General features: G+C 42.8%; 1 protein-coding gene and 1 long non-coding RNA gene across 8 annotated transcripts in view; one reads left to right on the top strand and one right to left on the bottom strand.

Moving 5' to 3' along the window:
• UBR4 (ubiquitin protein ligase E3 component n-recognin 4) overlaps positions 1 to 12,398 on the bottom strand; it is a 129,353-nt gene extending 116,955 nt beyond the window's left edge. For all 7 annotated transcript variants that reach the window (XM_067016265.1, XM_067016274.1, XM_067016303.1 and 4 more), the window contains exons 1-8: positions 12,168 to 12,398; positions 4,743 to 4,840; positions 2,931 to 3,034; positions 2,019 to 2,148; positions 1,766 to 1,905; positions 1,157 to 1,259; positions 898 to 1,039; positions 614 to 738 (exon numbers count right to left, since the gene is read on the bottom strand). In XM_067016265.1, the coding sequence (XP_066872366.1) occupies positions 614 to 738; positions 898 to 1,039; positions 1,157 to 1,259; positions 1,766 to 1,905; positions 2,019 to 2,148; positions 2,931 to 3,034; positions 4,743 to 4,840; positions 12,168 to 12,343 (1,018 nt within the window). In that variant the 5' untranslated portion in view covers positions 12,344 to 12,398. The remainder of the gene's footprint in view (positions 1 to 613; positions 739 to 897; positions 1,040 to 1,156; positions 1,260 to 1,765; positions 1,906 to 2,018; positions 2,149 to 2,930; positions 3,035 to 4,742; positions 4,841 to 12,167) is intronic.
• A 119-nt stretch (positions 12,399 to 12,517) lies between these two features.
• Positions 12,518 to 15,744, top strand: LOC131757290 (uncharacterized). Its single transcript, XR_010837758.1, has 2 exons — positions 12,518 to 12,659; positions 14,382 to 15,744. It is a non-coding gene; the product is annotated as an uncharacterized lncRNA (long non-coding RNA).
• Positions 15,745 to 20,759: the final 5,015 nt, after the last annotated feature.

Below are 20,759 nucleotides of genomic sequence, written 5' to 3'. Positions count from 1 at the left end.
AATAACTTAAAAGAGAGTAAACACCAGCTGTCAGGCCCCACTTCCAAGGCAGCATAATCAACAGGAAGGGAGGGGACTTTGCGGGAGCATAAAGAATAACAGTCATTGCATTTATCAATATAAACAGATACCAGCTGTTCTATGAATCCTTCCTCAAATCTGCTCCCACAGCAAGACTCAATTCTACCATTTCTGTGTGCCCATAATATTCTATACTTCTCTTATCGTCTTTATCATCTCCTGTTTTATATTACACTCTGTGGTCCTATCTATCCTCCATTGCTCGAGTATAGGCTCCTTGAGGGCACGGATTACATACTGCTCATCTCAATATCCCAAAAGCACTTGGAATTTTGCTTTCAAACAGCAGACACTTACCATGTGCACACACTATGAAATCAAATATCCACATAACACAATGGCAGCAGTTGAACAATAAGCGAATTTACAAGATTCCTATCCAGACCTCATTTCATCTAGATGAGATATTAGATGATCTTTGGGGGAAGGGTCTAAGTAAAGGGGGAGAGAGTACTCAGAAGGATCTCATGGTTTCCAGAAAGTGTAACTGTCCTTGGCTGAGAAAATGAGATCAGATATAACAACTTCTCACCTGCATACAAACAACTTAGGCTGAGGACTGTCACATCCTGCAGACGAGAAGGATTGAGAGGTTCCAACACAGGTAGAGAAAGGGTATCCAATGCCATGGTTACATCAATCACCAGTGAATGAAAACTGGAATATAAGAGAAGATTAACAAAAGTGTCTCTTTGAGTCCCTTGCTTCTATAATCTGATAGTTAAAGAAAGTCGGTATGCCATAAAAACTAGCCAGTTTCTCTCTTTTTGAGAGCAGCATCAAAACACAAAGCATATGCACCCTGGGGCACCTTACCCATTACGAACAGCAGTGGCATCTGCTACTGTTGCAGGCATGATGAAAAAGGAATTGGCCAACACTGCATCTTGAAACCGATTGATGTAGCGTAGGAAATAGGGCAGGTTCAAACACACACGCAGTAGCTTCTCTGAGCCACCTGAATTAACGAAAAAGCTCAACTTTACAAACGGGCCTCCGCTGCTTGATTTTCTTCCACTTAAGGAATTTCTGAAAGCAGAGAAACCACCTTTCTGATGACAAGTAAGAGTCTTACCAAGCTCCTGAAGACTAGCCACATTCTGAGCTATGAACACATTCTTGGTTTTGAGAGCAGAGGCTTGATCTGTGGATGACTGCTCATCATTTTCTCCTTCCGCCTGAAGAGAAACAAAGGATGTGAAAGGCCCATCAAGATTCTATCATCTGTTGATTGCTGTCCTCAAGTTCAGAATAGAACCAACCACCCAAACTAAACAGCTGCTCCACAGATACTCTTCAGACCCCCCAGTTAATGAGGGGGAAATTCCTCTCTAATGCTGGGGAAAATACAAGTCATTTTTCCAAGAGGAGGGGGAAAATATATAGCTTTAAAATATATATATTCTGTAACTAGTATAGAGGGATGCCTTTTACAGAAAGGAGTACATGCTCTTTGTCTACTTGCACTGAGAAATGTTGTTAGAATGGTCCTCAAAATAGTAATAACTGTGAACAGAAGGAAGCGGGGTGTTACTTATTTTGGGTGTGTATTCTTCAGCTTTGTACCAAAGGCAGGTACATCATTTTATATCACAAATGTAAAATACATTTGTTAGCTATTTTTCCTAGTATTATCACCTTAACAAACCCCACAGGATGAGGCCATTTGGCTGAAGTAACTCACCGAAGTCTGTGGACCTACGGGTGATGATGCTACAGTTCTGGGGTTAAAAACTGATGTCAGCTGGTTCAAAAAATTCATCTGGACCTCCTTCTGCTTCAGCTCTGGGCTTACTGGTGCAGCCAGCTCTTTCTGATCTTCCACTACAAAATACAAAAGCAAGAGAGGGACGAGGGGAGTGCCACCAGAAGGCAAAAGAGGAAATAGCCGGCCAGAGGACTGGCCAGGAAACCAAGTCTGGTGAAGGAACACTCACCATCTGACAGTGTCTTCACTGTTTGTGGCAGCTTGGCCGATTTCATCATTGCTGTAAATGTGATAATTTCAGTTCTGTCTAATCGGCTACAGCCAGTGCACAGGCCCTTGATGAGGAGAATCAAGTGTTTCTGGAAAAAAAAAAATCAAATATGCCTTTTAGAAGAGTCTATTCTTTAGGGACTTCTAGCTGGCAAAGGGCCAAATTTAGGTTCATACCAAGAACTGGAAATTAGGAAAAAGAGTAAAGCAGAGATCACAACCTGACGGTCCTCAGACCGTATCTGCTTTCAGGTTTGTCTTCCTGTTCTCAGTGTTGTTGTTGTTGTTGTTTTAATTTGAAGTTATGGCCAACGTTTTTAAACATGGAAGATTTAACATACAAATCCAGATTTCCTATCTCTCTCAATAATTTACAAGACAGAGCAACTCTGTTGCCATTCCTGTATGGCAACAGTCAGCTGGAGCCAAACAGCGACTGGCCCCTTTATAGCTGGGTCATGCTCCCTTCTCAACCAGCACACTTGACTCACTTTATGGCACTTGCCTGGCCCCCATAGGGCATATCTTTGCAATCCTTGAAAAAGCCTCTGCAGCCCTCTATACCAGGGGTTGGTAAACCATAGCCCCAGTTCAGCCCACTGCCTATTTTTGTAAATAAAGGTGACTGGACCACAGCTATGCTCATCCATTTACATATTGTCTACAGCTGCTTTAACACTAAAAAGGCAGAGTTTAAAAGGCAGAGATCAGCTGCAACAGGGACTGGATGGTTGGCAAATTATCCACGATGTGGCCTCTTACAGAAAAAGTTTACCAACCCCTGCTCTATGCCATCCCTTCTCCATCATTCCACTTGTCAGTCACAAGCCTACCACAAAATAAGGGCCAGAAATGGGCCCATCACTCTTACCTGGGACACAGCGCAAGCCTCATCTGGATTCTCCAGACGCAGGAGAGAAAACTCAATCAGGACTTTACAGGCTGCTGCCACAGACTGAAGTTGGTTTCGGGGAACTGAGAAAGGAATAAACTTTACTTAACTTCAGACTGCCATAACTCACTTCAGCCTCACAATCAATAAACCAAATAAGTATTGAGCTCTGTATGTCCAACATTCCCAATATCATTCTATGAGAATAATTATTCAGAACCAACAAGCCTACAGGCAAACAAAGGCATTTTGGCATTGATAAGCATCAACTGCTTCTAGATCAATTTATCTTACATTTACTAGAAATTAAGATAATTATAATAGGAAATACATCACAGTAAGTACCAAGCACTTCAAATATATTAACCCACTTAATCCCTAAACCAATTCTATGGGGTAGATAATATTGTTACCCCCCTTCCCTTCTTTTCTTTTTTAACAGATAAGGAAATTAAACCATAAACAGGTTATATGACTTGACCAAAGTCACGCAGCTGGAGTTAAATCCAGGAAGTCTGGCTCTAAAGTTCACGCTCTTCCCCAGTAGACTACACTACCTCTCCTTTCCCTTTTTGCAATGGGCTTCCTACTCAAAGTTTCTCCAATCTAAAAGTGATTCTTACAGTGGTAGCCAATGCCTATAATAAACAGCACTAGACACCAAAAGATTACTCAGCAACCCTGTAACTTGCTTTCACTTTGCTTGCTTAGCAAACTATTTAAGTAAAATAATTCAAATTCTTCAGAACTATATGAGTTAGGATTGGAAAAAAAAAGTGAAAATGAAAAATTTCAGAAATAGTGGAAAGTAAGGGCTTGGTCACGTTTGGGGGTAGAAAAGTTTAAAAGATGGGGAACTGGGGCTTCCCTGGTGGAGCAGTGGTTGAGAATCCACCTGCCAATGCAGGAGACACGGGTTTGTGCCCGGGTCCGGGAAGATCCCACATGCCGCGGAGCGGCTGGGCCCGTGAGCCATGGCCACTGAGCCTGCGCGTCCGAAGCCTGTGCTCCGCAACGGGAGAGGCCGCGACAGTGAGAGGCCCGCGTCCCGCAAAAAAAAAAAATCCTACTTTTGTTAACATTAAAAACCTACTGGAGGGCTTCCCTGGTGGCGCAGTGGTTGAGAGTCCTCCTGCCGATGCAGGGGACACGGGTTCGTGCCCCGGTCCGGGAAGATCCCACGTGCCGCGGAGCGGCTGGGCCCGTGAGCCATGGCCGCTGAGCCTGCGCGTCCGGAGCCTGTGCTCCGCAAAGGGAGAGGCCACAACAGTGAGAGGCCCGCGTACCACAAAAATAAATAAATAAATAAATAAATAATAAAAGATGGGGAACTGAAGTTGAAATCCAGTCACATACCAGAGAACACAAAAGCAGAATTTAATTTCTCACCAAAACCAAATAAGGAATAGAGCCTTGGTTAGTGGCTGCTAACCCCAGGTCAGTATCCACCTAACCCCCCAATCCCACCCACCCTGCCCCCCAAAATTAGCACACTAATAACTACATGTGTAAAATCAATGAAATGCTTTTGATTAAAAAGGCAAGGAAGGTTAACTTAATGGTTATGAAACAGATGTCCAAACCAAATAGTTTTTAAATCCCTTTTGGTTGGCCTCGGTAAAGGAACTTCCACAGCCTTATCATACTGACAGTTGTCTCCAGTCTTGAGTGAACAGGTTACAACTAAAATACAGACTTCATTAACAACTTGTTCAGACACCGTAACAAGAGGACACACAATTTCTCTATTCCTGAGCCCCTAAAAGGGAATGACAAGAATAGAATACTTACTGAGGCTACAAACTGTTGTGATATAGTGTGTGGAAAGTGCAACAAAAGATGAGTAGAATGGCTCATACTGCTTCTCATGGTGCAGGATTTCTGATTCACTGCAAAGAAAATAATTCAGCCAACATTTACTTAGTGCTTACTATATGCCAGACACCCTACCCCTTTACAGGCATTACCTGACTTAATCCTGGTAGCAATCCTACTTGGTAGGCACTGTTATCATCCCTATATCCAAGTTGAGAAAGTGAAGCTTAGAGAGTTAAAACTAAGTACCTTGTTCAAGGTAGCAGGCTTAGTAAGTGGCAAAGGCTAATAAACAGGAAACACTTTCAAACGCACTCAGAATTAAAGAAATACAAGTAAAAACACAACAGGATACCATCTTGTCCTGTATTCCTGTCTGGCAAAGACAAAGCTAGTAATGCCATGAGCTTGCCAAAGGAGGGGTAAAGCAGGGCACTCAAAATACTGTTAGTGGGAATACAGACTATAGTAACACATTCTGAAGACCAAACAAGGCCAGTCCATAATGCAGTAACTTAAAAAGAACCAACAACTCAAAGGAAGAAATCATCTGATGGGTGATAAAATCCAAAATTCTTTAGGTACCAGAGTCCTCCATCCCCCTCCCCACACCCACAGGATACAGCTAGATCACAACAAAGTGATTATTAACCACATCCCTTATCTTTACCTGAGAAAATGGCCTCTTCAGTGAAAATCTGGAGCCCAACTAGGTCTAAAAAGCTGGATACATTTATGTCATTCTCTTTATCGAATCGGATGCTAATTGCAACCCATGGAACAAGAAGGCAAAGAAAACACTGAAATGTCTTACTGAATGGGAAGAGGAGAGCAATGTGGCTAAATAGTTTCCTCAGTAAGTTAATTCTCCAACAAGAACTATCAGCCTAGGAAGGGAAACGTAAACAGAGTCAGGACTCTATCCACTTGCCAAACCAACACAAGAGCCAAGAAGACAAGCTCAACATTTGGAAGGTGCCATTGTGAGTGATGAATCAACTCAAACAACACTTAAGAGTCTGGCACTGCAAACACTTTGCTATTTGGAGATTTATCAAGGATAAACGGGTGTTTATCAAAGATCAGTTCCTTATCTTGGAATAACTCCTTCACCAAGAAAAAATATTTATGGAGCACCTATGACGTGCAAGAACCTCCCTGCCCATCAAGGATCATTTCTCCCTAGTTGTCAGATGGACAAAAAGAAGGAAACAAAAACTTTAAAACATCAAGCAACACTCAAAGCTTCAGGGGCCATCACACTGGTGAGGGTCACATCACATTCAGCAGAGAACTCCCCAACCCCCTGCTTCCACCTCCTATGAATAGCTGTTCCTTCACTCCCATCCTTACACTTATGCATTCATTGTTCTAAGGTTTCCCCACCCTGTAATTTGATCCATTTTACTAAGTATTTACCTTCTCTGCTTTATTTCAAAGTTTCAGAGCTGCTTACCCCCACGTTTTTCAACTGAACAGGTTTACCAAAACTAAGAGAAAAACTGCCTATCCAAAGAACGAACTTATTCTGCTGCTTTCATTCCCATTCAGATAATAAAATATATCCAAAATATAGGAGTAAACACATTTAATTGCCTGGTTCAATGCTGCCCTATTAAGATTTAACAAACCCTACTTCCGGCCCTAGAAATACACAACTGCTTTATTCCAATCAAGAACAAAGAACACACTTTGGGGAAAGATGGACATTGGCAATAGAGAAAAATGGAGCAGTCTTGAGGCTCAACTTACGATTTGCTTAGGACAAGTAAGGACAAACCTAGGGAAATCAGCTTTAAAAAGACTTAAAGGTGGGGAACTTCCCTGGCGGTCCAGTGGTTAAGACTCCACCCTTCCGGGCTTCCCTGGTGGCGCAGTGGTTGAGAGTCCGCCTGCCGATGCAGGGGACGCGGGTTCGTGCCCCGGTCTGGGAGGAACCCACATGCCGCGGAGCGGCTGGGCCCGTGAGCCATGGCCGCTGAGCCTGCGCGTCCGGAGCCTGTGCTCCGCAACGGGAGAGGCTACAGCAGTGAGAGGCCCGCGTGCCGCAAAAAAAAAAAAAAAAAGACTCCACCCTTCCAATGCAGGGGGCGAGGGTGAGATTCCTGGTCGGGGAACTGGGAGCCCGCATGCCGCACGTTGTGGCCAAAAAAAGAAAAAGAAAATATATCGGAGTGCCTTCTTTAAAAAAAAAAAAAAAAAAGTAGGCAGGTGGACATGTGGCCCAAAGGACAATGTTGTTATCTCTTGATTCTAAAGAAACAAGTGTGTTTGAGTACCCTGATGAAGATGTGCCGCCTCGATTCCTTACCCCACCCTCATTTCCCAAGAACGTGACAGACACCAAGTCACCAAAGGAGGCAAAGAAATGGAAAAATGGAAGAAAGGGCAAGACGTTAGGTAGGTAGGAAGGGGAAGAATGCAGAAATTGAAGGCAAATATGACAGGAAGAAAAATAAGGAGATTTCAAGGTAAAAATATCTCTCCTCTAGGCAGTCAAGCTATTTTCCTCAAACGTCTGCTTCGCCTAACAAACTCTGCAACAAAAGTATCACAGAGCCTCAAACACTGCTGAAAAGACAAGGAATCTGAAGTGGTTTTACTCCATACAAAATAAATACAATGTAGAGCATAAAGGGAAACAGCAGCTAAGCAGAAGTACAATTTGGTCAGAGAAGTCCAACTTGACATGTAAGTAAAAAAGAACTGGCCAGCATCTGGAAATATCTGGGTTTTTCTAGGAAGAGGTGAAAAATCTGATGGGGCAAAATAAAAGACTAAGGATTCACCTTCCTCCTCCCTCTTAAGCGATTACTATTTATATCTTTGTTGTAAACTGTGGAAACTCTACAAAGCCCTTTCCCCTCATCAGAATCATAAACTCCCAAGTATAGAATCTATTATGCTTGTTTCAAGATACTTAGAATCATGAAACAAGCATAACGAATACATTAATGAGTTACATTCATTTTAAAAATATATGTTTATTGACCATCTGCTGTGTGTCAGAGTACCTAATACATGTTAACCAAAGAACTGAAAGTTTTCACATACATCCCTCACACTCTCCACAAACCTGCAGGGGATGTAATACTGAGACATGGAAACATTACCTAATCTCACAACTAACTATATACACGTATCATTTGGTGGCTGGCTTTCTTTCTGTAGGTCAATCATGAACTCGGCTGATGATGGCACTAGTGTAGCCCTGTCTCCCTTAAGAGATTTTTAGAAAATGACTGTGCATTATCTAATGGGGATGTTGTAATGTAACAGCTTCTGCCTTCCCAAGTAGGTCTCCTCAGTCTAAATTTTATCAAATAGCTGGGAGGCAGGGACTCAAGGAGGCTTATCACTAAGAAAGGCAGGACAGCCTAGGAAGGACTGGCTCAGGGGAAAGGGGCTATTTTTCTTTTTTTTTTTTAATCTACAAAGACTCAGTCAAATTATTCAGTGAGAACCATTCTCACCAACATATCCTGCACAGAGTTAAGAAAGGAATTCTGGGGACTTCCCTGGTGGTCCAGTGGGTAAGACTCCACGCTCCCAATGCAGGGGGCCCAGGTTAGATCCCTGGTCGGGGAACTAGATCCTGCATGTGGCAACTAAAAAGATCCGGTGTGCCATGCTACAACTAAGACCCGGAGCAACCAAATAAATAAATACATTTTTAAAGAAGGAATTCTGTATTGGGTAGTATATAAAGGCTACATTCAGCAATTACACTTTAAGCAATTAAGCCTACATATGGCATGTGCTCCATTAAGCTAGTTCTAGCTTCATTTCTGGTCTAGAAAAGTAATGGTGTTTAAAAGATTTTCAATCTTTACTACTAAAAGACATGCTATCAACAAGCAGTAGAAATGAAGTCCCCTTTCAGTAAACTCAGGTATCTTTCTCCTTTAAAAATCTAATGACACTTTTGAGAGTATGCTTCCCAATTTGTCCATGCTAATCCCTCCTTTGTTTCAGTTTGGTTACAAAGTCAAACTTAACAAACAGGGTCCAGGAAATTCCCTGGCAGTCCAGTGGTTAGTACTCTGCCAAGAGCACCGGTTCAATCCCTGGTTGGGAAACTAAGATCCTGCAAGTCTCGCAGTGCGGCCAAAAAAAAAATAAACAGGGTCTGGATCTAGGAATTATTTCTTCTACCTTTTCTTCAAAGCCAAAGGTCAATTCCAACTATAAAAGTATGAAAGAATAGAGGCAGAAAGTAGTATGAAAGAATAGAGACAGAAAGTAGAATGGTAGAGGAGTCTCTCAGGGCATGTGCCATCATCCCCAAAGGTCAAAAAGGGAGGAATTCAATGGATGAGCAGGCCACTGCATAGGAAATAAGAGCTGACATGATGGAGCCAGGACATCAAAAAGAAAAAAAAAAAAAAAAAGTTAAAAAAAAAAAAAAAGGGAAGCAGAGAGTAGCAGACTGCAACAGAAAAATAGAAGGTCCCTGGAGGGAAGAAAGAAAAACATGGAAGGCATAACCACAGAAAGTAACACGGGACTGTCTGGGAGCAACAACCACAGAGGTAACGTAGCCGCCTAGGCACCTAAACCTTTGATTACCTGCAAAGCGAAGCACGCCACGGCATCTGTACAGTGCTGGCTCTGACCTGGTTCTATACTCAGTGGCCATAATTTGATGTTCAAGAAATAATTCCACAACTCTGACACCTTTTTTTTTTTTTTTTTTAAGAAAAGCAAATAAAACTTTTGAGAAACAGAATATTGATAGCAGGGTATTAATTTTTGTGCTCTAAACCAGGGGTTGGCCTGCAGGTCAAATACAGCCAGTCACGTATCTCTGTACAGCCCATTATTTAAGAATGGTTTTTAGGGGCTTCCCTTGTGGTGCAGTGGTTGAGAATCCACCTGCCAATGCAGGGGACACGGGTTCGAGCCCTGGTCCGGGAAGATCCCACATGCCGTGGAGCAACTAAGCCCATGTGCCACAACTACTGAGCCTGAGCTGTAGAGCCTGTGAGCCACAACTACTGAGCCCGTGACCCACAACTACTGAGCCCACATGCCACAACTACTGAAGCCCACGTGCCTAGAGCATGTGCTGCACAACGAGAAAAACCACCGCAATGAGAAGCTGGTGCACCACAATGAAGAGTAGCCCCCGTTCGCCGCAACTAGAGAAAGCCCCCGCGCGCAGCAACAAAGACCCAACACAGCCAAAAATAATAAATACAATAGAGAATTTTTTTAAAAAAAGAATGGTTTTTAACATGTGTTTTTATGGCTGGAAAAAAATCAGAAGAACATTTTGTGACATGTAAGTATCACATGAAATTCACATTTGTGCCCATAAATAAGATTCTGGAACACAGCCACACCCATTTATTTATGTAATGTGTATGGCCGCTTTCGCCATACAATGGCGGAGATGACTAGTCTACACACCGTATGGCCTGCAAGTTAAATTTACTCTGATCCTTTACAGAAAAAATGTGCTGACCTCTACACCAAACTGAACACCTGATATGTTTAGTTGTTCTAACTGTAAAGAACTTGTAAGCCAGATATTTCTTCTGGAAATTACAGAACCATGTAACAGCAAACCAATAAACAGTCCCATTTGCAAGAGTCTGAAAATATTTTATTGAGAGAGGGAGGGAGGGAGGGAAGGAGGGAGGGGGGGAGAGAGAGAAAAACCTGTTTCTGCGGGAAAATGACCTCTCAGACAATAAGAACAACCTTCAGATCATATTGCTCTCAGAGAGCCTGAAGAGGACACATAACAGGCTTTCCAAAGTTGACTGAGCCACAAAACCAAGAATAGACACTTCAAGGATCTTGCCTTCCAATAAAACTATGTGATACTAAACAGCCATCAGTTTGGATTTTTTTTCCAAACCATGAAAAGAGGTCTTATTAGTGTCTATAAACGCAGGCAACCCTTGATTATCTTAGCTATACAGAGTGCAAGAGGGGCCACTATCACTTATTTGGCAAAATTCAAACGTACCTTGACATATTTGGTTTTGGCTCCTTCTACAGGTTGGAGGGAGTTGCTTAACTATTACAGTTTAAAAGGCGTGGGCCCATGATACTGGAAATATGGGCCAGGGTGTCAACAAATGACTTTATTACCTACTCAGCTCATGTCCATAAAAACAAATGTTCTAAAAAGTGGAACACTGACCATTCTAAGTAACACGACAAGTGTAATTTGGGAAAAATACCTCTAATCCAAATGTTTAAAACAGTTATAAAAAGACTACATAATTTGAGAGCAGTATCTTTGATATCTGTTTACATCTTCCGAACATTCTTGGCTTAATAATTAGATAGGACAATCCATCTGTAAAGTTAACTGTGAACTTACCAAACCAAACCATTATTTTATTCTGTTTTTTTAAACCTCATCCAAATTATCACAAACCTAACAATAAACACTATAGTAGACAATGTGTCAAACCATGGGCTTCCCTTGAGTAATAAATAGCAATTTCTAACCTTCTGGATAACATGTAGGTATACTCTTGTTGGCATGAAGCTAAAATGACTCAGTTAGCAATTGCAGAAAGTTGCTCAAGTCAGGTTTGGCTAGAAAAATGAAAGTGAGACTAGCTTTAAAGGCAGGTCTACCATTAAACTAATGAAAGACTGCTCTGAGGAAGGCAAGACAGGAAAAGGCAGGCACTGTGATATCACTGGCCTTGTATGTACAAAACTCTCACAATCTAAGAATCTCAGAAAGAAAAATTCATGGAACAGCAAACCAATAAACAGTCCCGCTGGTAAGAATCTAAAGATATTTTATTGAGAGAGAGGGCGAGTATACAGTTTCAGTGGGAAAATGACCTCTCAGAATAACACTGAAATGTTTTTAATCAAAGACCGTTACGGTAGCAATATACCATAAGTGCAACCTGAAAAGAAAGTCATCAATGATAACTAGTGGCTTCAGTCACAGAAACAGTACGTGGCCCCAAGTCATTACAGCACCAGGGAGACCGTTATTAAATTATGTGGTAGCTCTCCAATTTAAACCCCGGGCTCCGCTACGGCCCAGGCCAGGGGGATGAGCGCGGACGAGAAATGCAAACTCATCAGCGCTTTGACCTTAACATAGGGGGCAGCCCTGGGAACATTCCCCTACGAGGTCGATGCATCTCAAAATTACTCCGAAACCAGCCCGGCCACGCCCTCCCGAGAGGGCGTCCTCAAAAGTTTTGCTCTTAAGGGAAATTGAGGCACAGGATTTACCCGGGTTGGCGGAAGAACACCAGGAAAGCCTTCCTCTCCCAGGGCCGGGGAGCCCCGAAGCCGGGGACAGGGCCGCGGTCCCAGAGCCTCAGGAGGTAGCCGGGCAGCGGGTCCAGATCCTCTGGCACTACCTCCCCTCCCCCTCCCGGCTCCCGCCCCACCGGGGACGCCGACCGGTACCTCTCGATGACTGAGGCCACCAGCTGCGGCAACTCCTTCATCTCGAAGGCGGAATAGGACGCGGATAGCAGGGGCCGCACCGCCACCTCCCAGCCCGGGGTCGTGTCTGCCTCCGTTGCCGGGGCCCCGGGCGCCGGCGCCGCAGCCGCCGCCTCTTCGCCGCCGCTCGTCGCCATCTTCCGTCGTACTACTGCGGCTCCCTCCGGGGGCTTGCCACCGGCCCAGCGCCTCCTCCCGGGAGGGGGCGGAAGTGACGCAATCGGCGCGTCAGACTGGGCGACACAGTCGCCAGCCAAAATACGCGACGCGCGAGGACAGCCTCCCTCTCCTCTCGCAGCGGGAGCGTGACGCGGCGTGGGGACAGGGACGAGGGGATGCGCCTGCGCAGGACGTAGTCCTTCGGGTGAGGGCGGGAGCGTTGAGCTCCGCGCCAGCGGGCTGGAAGTCGTTCCCGAGAATGGGAGGTCTGTGGCTTTCGGGCACTCCGGAGAGGTGAGTTTGGGACTTGGTTTCAGTTGACTAGACCAAGGCAGCGAAGTGGACCTGCATCGACGAATATAATGGCCCCGGCTCAAGAAAGCTGAGGACGAGAAGAGGCCGTCGAAGCCTAGTCACACTCACCTGCCTCACTTCCCTGATGACCCCTCCCCACTCCCAACAGTTACAGTATAGCGCTTCAGTTTGCAAAACTCTTTCTCCTTCTCACACTACCTCTCGCTATTATTGTAATCACCAGTCCTTTCTTCGCGCTGAAATCCCTTTTATGTTTTGATTACCATCATTAGTAATGTTACCAGCTCGTGTTTGCATCGCTCTTTGCTATTTGCCAGGCAACGTTCCATTCCCCCCTTTTTCTACTAGCAAAGAAAGAATGTAAACTTTTCATCCGTAATTTTCTTGTTTCTGGTGTGGCCTTTTCTTTTCCGCCTAGAGAAGTTCCTTTAGCATTTTTTGTAAAGCTGGTTTGATGTGATGGTGCTGAATTCTTTTACTTTTGCTTGTCTGTAAAGCTTTTGATTTCTCCATCAAATCTGAATCAGTTCAGAATGATAAATGTAGTTAACACTGCTGTATGTTATAAATGAAAGTTTTTTTGTTTTGTTTTGTTTTTTTTGGTGGTACGCGGGCCTCTCTCTGTTGTGGCCTCTCCCGTTGCGGGGCACAGGCTCCGGACGCGCAGACTCAGCGGCCATGGCTCATGGGCCCAGCCGCTCCGCGGCATGTGGGATCTTCCCGGACCGGGGCACAAACCCGTGTCCCCTGCATCGGCAGGCGGATTCTCAGCCACTGCGCCACCAGGGAAGCCCTGAAAGTTCTTAAGAGAATAAATCCTAAGAGTTCTCATCACAAGGAAAAACATTTTTTCTTTCACTTTGTATCTATATGAGATGATGGATGTCCACTAAACTGATTGTGATAATCCCTTTATGATGATTTTAAGTCAAATCATTATGCTGTACGCCTTACATTTACCCAGTGTTGTGGGTCTGTATCTCAATAAGACCTGAAGAAAATAAAATAAAATAAAATCCTGAAAAAAAGAAAAAAAAATCTGAATGAGGACCCTGCTGGGTAGAGTATGCTTAGTAGTCGTAGGTTTTTCCTCCTTCATTACTTTTAAGTATTGTGCCCCTCCCTTCTGGCCTGCAGAGTTTCTGCTGAAAAATCAGCTGATAGCCTTATGGGAGTTCCCTTGTATGTTATTTGTTGCTTTTAATATTCTCTCTTTATCTTTCATTTTTGCCATTTTGGTTACAGTGTGTCTTGGTGTGTTCCTCTGTGGGTTAATCCTGTATGGGACTCTCTGCACTTCCTGGACTTGGGTGACTGTTTCCTTTCCCAGGTTAGGGACCTTTTCAGCTATTATCTCTTCAGATATTTCTCAGGCCCTTTCTCTCTCTCTTCTCCTCCTGGGACCCCTATAATGCAAACATTAGCACACTTGGTGTTGTCCCAGAGGTCTCTTAAACTGTCGTCATATCTTTTCAGTGTTTTTTCATTTTTCTCTTCAGCGGCAGTGATTTCCACTACTCTGTCTTCCAGCTCACTGATCTGTTCTTCAGTGACCCTTTAGTCACTGTTAGTCTGCTATTGACTACTATTAGTCTACTATTGACTCCTTCTAGTGTATTTTTCATTTCAATTATTGTATTCTTCAATTCTGTTTGGTTGTTCTTTATGTTTTCTAATTCTTCGTTAAAAACTTCTTTATAGGAACTTCCCTGGAGGCTCGCGGTGGTTAAGAATCCACCTGCCAATGCAGGGGACATGGGTGTGAACCCTGGTCCAGGAAGATCCCACATGCCATGGAGCAACTAAGCCCGTGTGCCACAACTACTGAGCCTGCACTCTAGAGCCTATGAGCCACAACTACTGAGCCCGTGAGCCACAGCTACTGAAGCCCACGCTCCGCAACAAGAGAAGCCACCACAATGAGAAGCCCGCGCACCGCTACAAAGAGTAGCCCCCACTTAATGCAACTAGAGAAAGCCAGCATGCAGCAACAAAGACCCAACACAACCAAAAATAAATAGATAAATAAAATTGAAAATAATAATAATAAAACTTCTTTATACGATGGAATACTACTCAGCCATAAAAAAGAATGAAATAATGCCATTTGCAGCAACATGGATGGACCGAGAGATTATCATACTAAGTGAAGGAAGTCAGAAAGAAAGCCAAATACCATATGATATCACTTATATGTGGAATCTAAAATATTACATAAATGAACTTATCCATAAAGTAGAAACAGACTCACAGACAGAGAACAGATTTGTGGTTGCCAAGGGGGAGGGTGTATGGGGGAGGGATGGAATTAGCAGATGCAAACTATTATATATAGAATGGATGAACAAGATCTGTATAGCACAGGGAACTATATTCAATATCCTGTAATAAAACAATGGAAAAGAATTTTTTTTAAAAAACTTCTTAAAGGCACATATTCCTATAAGACTGTCCTAAGAATTATCAATTTCCTGGACTTCTCTAACTTCAATTTAGGAAATATTAACTCTCCTAAACTCCAAATCCTAGCCTTGCCTTATTGTCTTGTTTTGCTGAGTGCTATTTATTTAATATTCTTTACAACAATGCTCTTACTATGTGGTATAATGATGTACTACTGTAATATCAACTTGAATGAAATGGAAAAAAAAAAAAAAAAAAAAAAACTGATTGCTTGCTCTATTCATCCATTCTCCTCCCGAGTTCTTCAATCAAGTTTACAATCATTACTCTGAACTGAAAGAATATGAACTTTTACCCACAGGATAATGTCTATATTTTTGCCAATAAAAAATAATCTGGGTTCCCGATCTCAGAGGGAAAAGCAGTTTGCCTTAAGGAAAGGTATGCATGCCTTGAGGGCCCTCTTGTGTGTGAGTTCTTGGTGGATGACTTCAAGCTCCAGGCCTTGTGGCTCACCGTCCACCCAAATCAAAAAATGTTCACAAGAACTGTGAAGAAGTTTTGAAAATTCTGAAAGCCCTGAAGTTCTCCCCCCTGGTTTGGAGGAGCACCTTTTAGTCCCCGTGTAATGCTGATAAATAAATTGGTACCTGGTGTTCAATCTAGACTCTGTAAGAAAAGAGCTATTTTACATTAGAAATAAAATTCAGTCAAGTCAAGGCCAGTCTCGGAGGAAAACATGGCTTCAGTGATAACAGTAGGGCTTTTCCTTTAGTGTCTTAAATCAGGGGTTAATAAAACAGCAGTTTCCTTAAACATAAAAAAAGATGAAAGATGAAAGACAGGGAAAAAAACCTTTCTGTAACACAGTAACTATCACTGTATTACAAGATACAGAAACAGAATCCTAAGGAGATGGAGACCAAGCATTTTATAGTGGCTCTTGGGACATTAATTTTATTTTACCCAAAGGACAAAATTAATCTGCAAAGGTTCTCTTGGAGAGGCTTCAGAAAAAAATAAAAGATCAAATGAGGGTTTCCCTGGTGGCGAAGTGGTTGAGAGTCCGCCTGCCGATGCAGGGGACACGGGTTCGTGCCCCGGTCCAGGAAGATCCCACGTGCCGCGGAGCGGCTGGGCCCTTGAGCCGTGGCCGCTGCGCCTGCGCGTCCGGAGTCCTCCATCCCCCTCCATCTGCTGCAGCTGTACGAAAGAGTAAAAAAGGCAAATGCAGACTATCACAGGGAGATTTGCACCTGTACCTAAACAATTTTTTTGGTATATTTTTAATATTTCAGGCTTGTAGATTGGAAGAATGCATTCTAGGGTAATGCCCTTCCATTATAAATACCACATTAATTTCAGTATTGGAGGTTTGTTCTTGTATTGCTACAAAGATTTGGAATGGGGACTTACCTGGTGACGCAATGGTTAAGACTGCGCTCCTGATGCAGGGGCCCTGGGTTCGATCCCAGGTCAGGGAACTAGATTCCGCATGCATGCCGCAACTAAGAAGCCCACGGTTGCAACTAAGACCCGGCGCAACCAAATAGATAAATAAATTTTAAAAATAATAAATATTTTTAAAAGATTTGGAATGGCATCCACTTCTAAATTTAGATAACGAAAGAAACAGGATAAATAGAGGAGTAAAAAAGACTTCTAGATGAAACATAAGCTTCTAATACTTTGGCCCAGAAAATAAGATAGAAACTAAAAATAGTAATTTTTATAAATTATCACCCGAGGGAGTTAAAATACTAGTTCTCTTCTAAGCCCAAGTGGCTGGGCAAGGAACGAAAATAAATTTTAAAAGAAAGCAAGAAGGGCTTCCCTGGAGGCGCAGTGGTTGAGAGTCCACCTGCCGATGCAGGGGACACAGGTACGTGCCCTGGTCTGGGAAGATCCCACATGCTGCGGAGCTGCTGGGCCCGTGAGCCATGGCCGCTGAGCCTGCGCGTCTGGAGCCTGTGCTCCGCAACGGGAGAGGCCACAACAGTGAGAGGCCCGCGTAACGCAAATAAATAAATAAATAAATAAATAAATAAAGATTTACTATATAGCACAGGGAACTATATTCAGTATCTCGTAAAACTATAATGGAAAAGAATCTGAAAAAGTATATATATATGTATATACAGGTATAAAAATAACTGAATCACTTTTCTGTACATCTGAAACATTGTAAATTAACTATACTTCAATTTAAAATAACAATGCATGCTGGTTTATGTACTCTATTGCAAAGCTACATTGAGAGATGGGAGGGAGAATAAAGCAAAGAGGTGGAAAATGTTAACATTTGGGGAATCCGAGTGAAGGGTATCAGAATTCTTAGGACTCTTCTTGTAATCCTTCCCTAAGTCTGAAACTGTATCAAAATAAAAAGTTAGGGGCTTCCCTGGTGGCGCAGTGGTTGAGAGTCCGCCTGTCGATGCAGGGGGCACGGGTTTGCGCCCCGGTCTGGGAGGATCCCACGTGCCGCGGAGCGGCTGGGCCCGTGGGCCATGGCCGCTGGGCCTGCGCGTCCGGAGCCTGTGCTCCGCAACGGGAGAGGCCACAGCGGTGAGAGGCCCGCGTACCGCAAAAAAATAAAAATAAAAAGAAATAAAAAGTTAAAAGAAAAAAGTTGTAAATACTTGGTGATTAGGAAAACATGGTTAGTATGTCATGAGTGTAATGACATATGGCAGGCACTTAACAGAAAGAAAGTAGTGTACATAAAGTCTAGGAAGAGTGGAATCCAATGGTTATACTGTATGTATTAGCACTACTGGGGCATGAGGAAGGGCTGTCCTGATCAGCGGAAGTGAATATTCTGGTCTCTCCTGCAGATATATATCTATGATAAAAACCATGCATAGGATATCACACCCCCTATTCTAAGTCCATAATAACCAAGCAAACTTATAATAGTATGTTGACTTATTTTCCAGGCTTTTTCATAGGCGAGAATATATATTTCAACTAGCAGACATAAGTAGTCTACTCCTCTGCATTTACAGTCTTCACTGTCATCAATAAGCTGGCATTCTGGTCATCAGTCTTCTAGTGTAGGTTATCTTATCACAGCACATGGGATGTACAATATCACTAAAACTATAAAGAAGTATGATGGGCTGATATGAGTGTACCTAGGACATGTATTTTTGCTTTCTTAACTTTCATTCTTTCGGATTGCATGTTATAGTCAACAGTACGCTTCAGGGAATTCCCTGGCCGTCCAGTGGTTAGGACTCCACGCTTCCACTGCAGGGGGCACAGGTTCAATCCCTGGTTGGGGAACTGAGACCCCCACAAGCTGCGCAGCGTGGCCAAAAAAAAAAAAAAAAAAGTGCTTCAATATGAGTCTGTGGTTATTTTATAAAGACACCTTCCTAAATGGTCTCAGTCTCTCCCGGAATAGGCACATTCCCAGTATCAGAGATCAGAAATTTCGATAAGCCTCAGGACTGGTGGGAAAATGGCTTCTTGGTTGAAGGTCCGTCTCAACTGACATCACACCCAAACTCCTTAAAAACTGAGGAGGTGGGTGTACACATTCTTTATGTTATTATAAACCCTTACTGGAAGGATGGTCTAAATAATACAAGAGAGACTTACCTGAAAGAGTATTCAACTGATCTCATAAAAGTCCCTAATGGTGGAACTTCCCTGGTGGCGCAGTAGTTAAGAATCCGCCTGCCAATGCAGGGGACATGGGTTCGAGCCCTGATCCAGGCCCGTGTGCCACAACTACTGAGCCTGAACTCTAGAGCCCATGAGCCGCAACTGTTGAGCCCATGTGCCACAACTACTGAAGCCTGCATGCCTAGAGCCTGTGCTCTGCAACAAGACAAGCCACCACAATGAGAAGCCCACGCACCGCAACAGAGTATCCGCCTGCCCACAGCAAATAGAGAAAGCCCGTGCACAGCAACAGACCCAAAGCAGCCCAAAAAGTAAATAAATAAAATAAATTTATTTTAAAAATAAATCCCTAATGGAATAACACTTAAGAATTTCAGAGAAAAGACAGTCTCTTCAGTAAGTGGTGCTGTGAAAACTGGACAGCTACAGGTAAACGAATGAAATTAGAACACTCCCTAACACCATACACACAAAAAAACTTAAAATGGATTAAAGACCTAAATATAAGGCTGGATACTATAAAACTCTTAGAGGGAAACATAGGCAGAACGCTATGACAGAAATCACAGCAAGATCTTTTTCAATCCACCTCCCAGAGTAATGAAAATTAAACAAATGGGACCTAATTAAACTTAAAAGGTTTTGAGCAGCAAAGGAAAACAAACAAAATGAAAAGACAGCCCTCAGAGTGGGAGAAAATATTTGCAAACAAAGCAACCGACAAGGGATTTATCTCCAAAATATACAAACAGCTCATGCAGCTCAATATCAAAAAAACAAACAACCCAATAAAAAAATGGGCAGAACAGAATTCCCTGGCAGTTCAGTGGTTAGGGCTCCATGCTTTCACTGCTAAGGTTGAGGGTTCAATCTCTAGTTGGGGAACTAAGATCTGGCAAGCCATGGGGCAAGCACAACCAAAAACAAACAAACAAACAAAAAAACAATGAGCTGAAGATCTAAATAGACATTTCTCCAAAGAAGATGTATGGATGGCCAAAAAGCACATGAAAAGATGCTCAACATCACTAATTATTAGAGAAATGCAAATCAAAACTACAGTTAGGTATCACCTCACACTGGTCAGAACGGCCATCATCAAAAAACTACAAACAATAAATGCTGGAGAGGGTTTGGAGAAAAGGGAACCCTCCTACACTGTTGCTGGGAATGTAAATTGGTACAGCCACTATGGAGAACAGTACGGCGCTTCCTTAAAAACTAAAAATAGAACTACCATATGATCCAGCAATCCCACTCCTGGGCATACATCTGGAGAAAACCATAATTCGAAAAGATACACGCACCCCAATGTTCATTGCAGCACTATTTACAATAGCCAGGACATGGAAGCAACCTAAATGTCCATCAACAGAGGAATGGATAAAGAAGATATGGTACATATATACAATGGAATATTACTCGGCCATAAAAAAAGAACAAAATAATGCCATTTGCAGCAACGTGGATGGACCTAGAGATTGTGATACTGAGTGAAGTAAGTCAGACAGAGAAAGACAAATATCATATGATATCATTTATATGTGGAATCTAAAAAAAAAAAAGGTACAAGTGAACTTATTTACAAAACAGAAATAGAGACACATGTAGAAAACAAACTTACAGTTACCAGGAAGTAAGGGGGGGTGGGGAGGGATAAACTGGGAGATTGGGATTGACATATATCCACTAATAAATATAAAATAAATTACTAATAAGGACCTAGTGTATAACACAGGGAACTCTACTCAGTACTCTGTAATGGCCTGTATGGGAAAAGAATCTAAAAAAGAGTGGACACATATATATATACGTATAACTGATTCACTTTGCTGTACACCTGATACTAACATGACATTGTAAATCAACTGTACTGCAATAAAAATTTTAGAAAAAAATTTCAACGCTGTGGCCACTAAAAAAAGGGCGTGGGATATCTATATTCCTAATATGGACAGCTCTCCATGATATGGGACATGATAAAATCGAGTTGCAGAACATTATGTGGTCTGGAGAGATGCAAAACAAATTGTTCAGTGGTTATCT

This window comes from Kogia breviceps, chromosome 1, assembly GCF_026419965.1.
Source record: "Kogia breviceps isolate mKogBre1 chromosome 1, mKogBre1 haplotype 1, whole genome shotgun sequence".
NCBI lineage: Eukaryota > Metazoa > Chordata > Mammalia > Artiodactyla > Physeteridae > Kogia > Kogia breviceps.
The sequence above is the reverse complement of the archived record's forward strand: the minus strand, read 5'-3'. Positions and strand labels throughout refer to the sequence as shown.